The sequence below is a fragment of the Hypomesus transpacificus genome, chromosome 13 (assembly GCF_021917145.1).
Source record: "Hypomesus transpacificus isolate Combined female chromosome 13, fHypTra1, whole genome shotgun sequence".
Lineage (NCBI taxonomy): Eukaryota > Metazoa > Chordata > Actinopteri > Osmeriformes > Osmeridae > Hypomesus > Hypomesus transpacificus.
In genome coordinates, this window is record NC_061072.1 from 7080556 (window position 1) to 7088016 (window position 7461).

General features: G+C 40.7%; 1 protein-coding gene across 1 annotated transcript; it reads right to left on the reverse strand.

Annotated features, from left to right (window-relative positions):
• Positions 1-1225: 1225 nt before the first annotated feature.
• LOC124475835 lies at positions 1226-5641 on the reverse strand. The gene is made up of 21 exons (XM_047032676.1): positions 5527-5641; positions 5380-5456; positions 5203-5298; positions 5010-5134; positions 4787-4930; positions 4596-4679; positions 4362-4526; positions 4200-4296; positions 3904-4121; positions 3667-3823; positions 3371-3579; positions 3142-3259; positions 2858-3057; positions 2668-2779; positions 2426-2595; positions 2270-2358; positions 2059-2189; positions 1795-1984; positions 1570-1711; positions 1382-1502; positions 1226-1302 (listed from the first exon to the last, which is right to left on the reverse strand). The coding sequence occupies exons 1-21, from the start codon at positions 5547-5549 to the stop codon at positions 1226-1228; spliced, it is 2745 nt and encodes a 914-aa protein (XP_046888632.1). The 5' UTR covers positions 5550-5641.
• Between the last annotated feature and the right edge of the window lie 1820 nt (positions 5642-7461).

Below are 7461 nucleotides of genomic sequence, written 5' to 3' on the forward strand. Positions count from 1 at the left end.
ACAGTATTACACACCAGGCAGGCTCAACCAGTCGATCAAGCTCTCTTCAAGCTAGAGGGATCCTCTATCGCCTCACTCTACAGCTGCTAGGGGTGTGCGACACTGCACGATGTGGTATAGATCCGATACCAATGAGTAAATACAGGGCCAGTATTGCCAATACTGATACTTTGGGCTTAGAAAAGCAGTGGAGGGGCAAAGTGAGTTTGAGCGAAGTTAGACGGTGTTTGCACAACCACTATGATGTAAAGGGAGTTGTGTACTCAGTGTGGAATGAAACTTAAGTATCGATCATATCACGCTATCAATCAGGCTATTGATACCAACGTTGGTATCGATAGTTGCCGGGTTTCCCAACCCGGCCACTGTCGGTCTTAAGATCGATATGCCCACCCCTATGCTGTATCATCTCGCTGAGGATCCTGAACACATTTTCATTGATATCTGTGTCAGTTAGGGCCAATATCATTCCTATAATTTCAGCGAAGCTCTCAATATGTAAATATATGTAAAAAAAAAAAAGTGAACTGGCAGGTGCCTCCATCTCTTCAGCTTCCGCCAACATTTCGACCACTGTAGCATTCAATATTTCATTCATTGAATCCGCACAAGGTGCTGCCACCTTGGAATAGTCAAAAGCAGTCGATTCAAGTTGAACCACCAATCAGAGGCTTTGACCCGCCCCCTGACTTTGTGACGGGGGGACGAGAGATTTATTTTGCTGCAGGAAGTTTCACCGTGGATAAATGTAAGTATAAATAAATAAATGTAAGTATAAATGAATAAATGTAAGTATAAATTAATAAATGTAAACACATGAAAACGTAAACATATATACACACAAATACATGTAACATTCATATATTTTGTGTCATTTATTTAAGCTTTGTGTTATATAATTATTTATCATAAGTATTTATTTATTTAGTTTTGGCCCCTATAATCCTCCATACACAGCAAGTTATCCCAACATAAAAACAAATGTATATGGATCCACAGCATCAACCTGGGACCAAACCACACTAGCATCACTTTTCTTAATCAACAAATACATAATAGCTCTTGTATATTACTTTTGTGAATATAGTTATTTTTTACTCTTTAAATAATTATATTTTACATTTAATTAATTTGTGCCCTGTAACCCTGGGTTACATATAATCAAAAATAGAAATGGTAAAGTCAAAAAATACTTCAAAGCCACAAATTTTTACTTCATAAAATTTTATTCAGGTTCAGAGAGTAGAATAGATCCTGAGGAAAGTTGTTCACCTTGCATCTGGTAGTCAATATTTCCAGACCCTGGAACAATAAACATAGGATTAATGGTTCAGTGGTTCCCAGTCATCCATCCCTTTCCCTCCATCCCAGTTCACGTCACCTTTAAGATCAGCTGTCCGGTATGTTTTGGCACCAGTCTTTGTGGGGTTCACGCACTGACTAATACATCCTCCATGTGGATTGTTGGAGTCGCAAATAACAGCATCACAATGTACAAACATCTACAGGGATAATACAAAATTACCAAAACATCTAGTTGCAAGTAAGCCCGTGAGTAAAGTCCCTTACCTTTTCTTTCAGAGCCACCTCATCTGCAATGAAGGTGAACATGCTGACAGAAAAGCGCTTCACATGAGCAGGGATGTTAACCCTCGAGTCAGACTCCACAGGATGGAAAACTGTCACGTAGAGATCGTCGAGGTTCACACAGCTGAAAAGAAAAGACGGTCACGGTCACTAAAGAATCCAAGATAAGAGTGGGACGCAATTCGGAATTTTTTATTTAAAAATTGCCTGTCAACAATGAGGTTCCATCTAGGCAGAGAGCTCCTGTCTTTGTGTTGGGTTGCCCAGCAGTTCTCCAAGACGAGCTCCATTTGTTGATCCATGGACTGCGTTAACGCAACCTCAAAGTACAGGGGCTGTCTCAAATACTTAGCCACTGGGTAATCCACCGCCTGATAGAACAGCTTATATGACTCATCTGAAAAGTAGACAAGTAAATCAGACAGGGGTCTACAGAAGGCAACCCTTCAGGAAACCCTCATGTTCCATTACCCTGAGCCAATCTCATTTGGACAATCAAATATCCCATTCCAATTTCAGCAGATGGAGCCTTGACTCTCGGCTGGGTACGGAATGCCATAGTCTCAGTGACATCAACCAGATAGTAGCAGGAAACGGTTTGCCTGGAAAGTTTTACAGCTGTGAATTTCCACAACAGAGGAACCTCACTCACCCAAAACCAATCAGTAGGAGGCATTCTTACTTGTAATATGCCACATCAGGATACCTGCTGGTGTATCTCTTGAGATCCAAGGAAATGTCGTTCTCGTACACCATAATGTTGCCAAACATCTGAAAATAAAGGAGTTATTCCCCGCAGTCAACAAGTCCATTTTAAATAACCCCTTAGCCATTTTACCGTTCTCGTGGTTCCGCAACTGTTCACACCAAAGTCAAAGTAAGCAAAATGGTTGTCGCTATACTTCGGTTTACAGGAATCATCTCTCAGGGTCAGATGACTGAGGATCATATTGGGAACAGACTCCACCTTTATAGCCAAGGCAGTCATTGTGCCATTAGAGTAACACTCTACAAAAGAACAAAGAGTTAATAACTATCCATCATTGAAGGGGAACATGTTTCGATGAACTTGGAACATACCAGTTGTGGTCAAGGGAAAGCTGCAGGACAACGAGAAGTCATTAAGCTTCCAGTTATTGGAGGACACCAGCTCCAAATCAATTCTGGCTCTGACTGAAGTAGAGATAACCACCTGTCAAAGCAAGATGGTGTTGTCATAGCAATATTTAGCAGGAATTGTGCGTTGATGAAGGCAGAAAGTTCACTGTACCTCAAATATGGAGTCAGCACTACTGTACGGCATCACAAAACTGAATTGAGTGCTGTTGATTACTAGCCCATACGTCTCAGCCAGCTCACTGGTGAGCTCAGTCTTGCCAATCATGGTTCTAAAATTGTGTCCTTGGTTTCCATATCCAACAGTGACATAGAAGTACCCCGGGTCACATGTACCAGTAATCACAGGGAGAACTGAAGGAGACAAGTCAACAAAACCATGAACGCACTAAGCACATCGGCCTCGTCAACAAAGCTGAAGGGGTGTGAATGTCTCACCAACATCCTGCAAAGACACCTCTGCCTTTGCTACATGGGAGAATTGAGTTTCTTCAGGCAGGATGAGCAGTCCAAAGGTCATAGGCAGGATGTAGGTTGTAAACAAAGGTTCAGGATTCTGCATGTATTGGAAGGAGACCACTCAGAAGAGCAAACAAGACAACCCTTTATATTATAAATATCTAAATAAATTAATCCTTTATATTAACTTCAAATGACTTGACCATACATGCGCAAGGACTGCATCCTCAAAGAAGGGCACTTTCAGGGAGAAAGACTTTGAGCCATTTGGAAATCTGTGCTCTTTAACATCGAAGCCCTTTGAATTGCACTCTGCCACAGAAAAGAGCCCTGTGTTGAAGGTGATGTTGATCAGCTCCACATCAGGCAGGAAAGTTCCCAAGAGGATTTCAAATGACCTCTCCTCGGGAACTGCATCTGAAATGTATCGAAAAGGATATCAAATGTACATGTTGACGTCATAAACAAAGCCTAAATGGATGATTATGAATGATTCAGACTCACTGCCTGTGAACTGAGTAGGCCAGGACACCAGGGGAGTTGTAATAGGAAAGAGGACCTTATATTGTGTGTCAGTTTGAGTACTCTCTTCACGCCACACTAGTTCCAACATGGGCTCAATGGTAAAGGTGACGTGATACTGATCATCTGGGGCAAGACTCTGCAGTGCAGTGAAAGCAAATGAGTGAATGACAAGCAAAAACTTGCAATAGGCAGAATTTAAGAAGTACACTGACCAACCTTGTAGTACCCATCAGGTGTTCCTATTGGGAGCTCAATGACTATGTGAGATTCTGTGGATGTCAAGGTGTATTTTCTGGCAGCCATCTGGTATTGGTTCAGTCTCTGTCCATCAATACCCATGTACATATTCAATATTGTAATGGCACCTTTGATTACAGGTGTGATGCGGCGGGGTACATGCCAAGTGATTGTCTCGTCAGTGAAAGTCAAGCCACCTGTGAAAAACTCAAATTGTCAGTTTTGACAAAAAGGTGAATTTTGTACTTAACATGTATATTAAGAAGCACACTAACCAGTAGGGCAGGCAGCATCAGAATCCACTATGTTAAAGCCATAAATGGGTACATAGTAAGTGCTAACACTGAACACTTCCATGAGAACCCCAGCCACCTAATGGAATAGATATTTAGATGGATAACAATTGCAGGAACCAATTGCTGTGGACAGTTACTAACATTCTCTATGTAAGTCGCTGCTGAGTTGAAGGGACTTCGCAGCACCAAGCGATCCTCTGTAGACTTGACACCATAGCCAGCCTTCTTGGCCTCATTGAGCAGCATGACTTTTGGTTCAGGAGTAAAGAACATCAACTTCCAGATGTCATTTGGGGAGGCACTGGCCTGTGGTATAGGGAGAAATGTTAATACAACTGCACATGTGTAAAAATTAATAATTAAATAATGACATACATAATATTTCACTGAATCCTGCGTCAAGTCATCAGGACTCAGTACGTTCTTTGCAATCTGAGGCTTGAACAACTGGGTTGACACCTGAAAGATAGGGACATACACTGTAGAGACTGAAAATAGTAACACTTTTCCATTGGTGCAGATGTTTTAAGTAGCCTGATTAGATTTTAAACCTTGATATGACCCACCTCTATATAGTTCCTTTCACAGAGAATGTGCCGTGTGGCCGTTGACTGATAGTTACATGTTTTTGTCACAACATAAGTGGCCTCATCCAACTTAAGATCTTCTGACATTCTGAGATTCAGTCCAAGGCTGAATGTACCAGCCTCCTGAAAAACCCAAATTGGGATCAGCTTTAAATTCATTTAGTAAAAAAACAAAATGGCGAGAGGGAAGATTTAAAATGACCTTGCTTCCAGCATAACAGCCAAACATGGAGGAATATATTTTAGTGTTTCCCCATGGGTCAGATTCCATGCTGTATCCACACTGTGCAGCCAGTCTGGAAGTCAGCGGTATGACATCGGTGCCATCTGAAAGAATAGCATACAGGGGTGAAGCTCTCAACACAGAACCACATTATAAAACGCAAGATACTTACTGATGGCATCAACTTCAAGAAGATTCCCAACAGCCAGAGACTTATCCAAACTCAGCCGCATGACATTTCCAAGACAGTCGGAACGTAAACCACTGTCTGAAGATTGTTGGGTTAAATTTAAACATAGCCACCATGGTGTATGTGATAAGTGTGCAGCTTCTTAAAATAGACCCTTACTTGGTGGTGAAGGTTGACTTAAACTTGTCTGTTTCTGACCAGAAACTGCAACAGCTAGCATCACAATCCATGTTGTGCTAAGAAAGTACAAAATACATAAGACATATTCTTTTTAGAGAGAATAAAGATTGTTTTAAAGTTACTTACAGATATTCAAATGCATGCATCATGTCAAATTAGAGACAGATCAAGTTGCTTGTAAGAGATCGGGCTCTAGTCAGAAAAACCCACACTGCCCCACACAAAATAAATTCACCTCACTGATTGCTACAGTGACTCACCAGCATTTTATTCAGGCAGCAATTCAAGTCATACAGGTGATGATCATTAGCAATTAGAAACCCAGATTTTGTAGTTAACTATTAGAGGACTGACTAAGGTCACATCCAAAACCTTTTCTGATTCCTCTTCATTTTCGACGACTACCCAGAAATAATATACTACCCAGAAATATTATCGTCTGAAAGAAGGAGAACAGGAAACAGGAGAACAAGAATTAAGAAAACGAGGGACCAAGTTAGGCCCAATGTATGGAGTTCCAGTTTTGGCATAGTTGATAGGCCAACCATTACAGACTTGAAAAGTACATTTTACAGATGAAATAAGCAGTCTTCAAGATAATTATTATTACCCTTCGCATCCATATTAGTAGCATGCCGTATTATGTTGTAGGCTACATCTTGAAAGAGTGTTAAAAGGAAAGCATACACACATCCTCCATGCCTGTGTTGTTGTTTAAAGTTTGGAAGTACTTTAAACCTCTTTCACTAATGGGACAGGAAGCACTATGGACGCTCGGATCAATAAGTATGTGTTTGAAAGACACGAGGAGAACACACTAATGGGTTGAACCATGTGAAATGCAACCCAATGTTACATTTAGACGCATTGTAAAGGCATCGTTTGTCTAACATACTATAGGATGGCAGTACTGTAACCTTTACCTTTTGCGATATTACAGTACCACTCAAAACTTGGCTTGGTCTACATCACTGGATTACAGCAGAGCTACACAAGCCTTACCAGTTTGCTCATGCAAGAGGATTCTATAACTTCGAAATTATTTGAGCATAGCAATTTGTCAAAAATGTATTTATGTTCATTTATAAGTACATTTGTTTCAGTGTAAATTGCAGCATAGTATATTTGTCATAGCAGCAATTAGTTAGGGTTCCTCCAGTACAAGTCACTCACTCCTCCCAGACCGCTAATGGCCCACGTACGCCCATAGGTGGCGCTATATGCCACACCAAAAGTCTACGTGATTTCCCCAGCGCACCATTACTCGAAAATGCCTGAAAATTGGTGTACATGCCTTATTTCTCATGGGGAACAATAAAGCCTCAAGAACCCATAAGGTCCGCCATGATGGATTTTCCTGTACAGCGACATTTTGCAAAAACCTTCTAAATTGGTCTCCTCCCAAACCAAAGGTCCAATTGACTTGTAATTTTGTACAAATGTGTAGAATTGATGTCTTTCCAAACTTTACTTGGGGAAATGAATCAAATACAAAATGGCTGAAAGAAGTGTATTTATGTAAATGTCCACATTGCCTCAATTGTTTTGTGTCAATAAATCAAATATCATTTTGACTAATGGTTTTTCAAACCTAATAAGGTTCAAGATGACATCACTCTGAAGAACCATAAACAATTTCACCTGGGTATGTCAAAATATGATAGAATTAGAGCTGTTTCAACTTTGGCTGTATCTAACAACGCTTACCACAGGAGAAACGGCTTACTTTTGTATACAGTAACTGAACGTGACAATATCCAAAATTGAGATTAGCTCAATGGGCTGGGATTGTGACCTGTAAAGTATAAGATTGTAGCTTTTCTATTCCTACAAATGCAACAGTTGGTGTGTAGCAGAGAGGATAGAGAGACTAACTAGCAACCTTATGCTCATGACTTCGAGTCCCCATTTAGCCTACTGTATTGTTGTTGGCCAATCATGAAGTAGTTTTGCTCTCCTGTTGCCCTACTCTCGATCTTCTACAGTGTACACGTTTATAATATTTTGCCGAGGAACCCGCATTGCTGCTTGCAGCTATATTTAAAGATAATGATGACTATT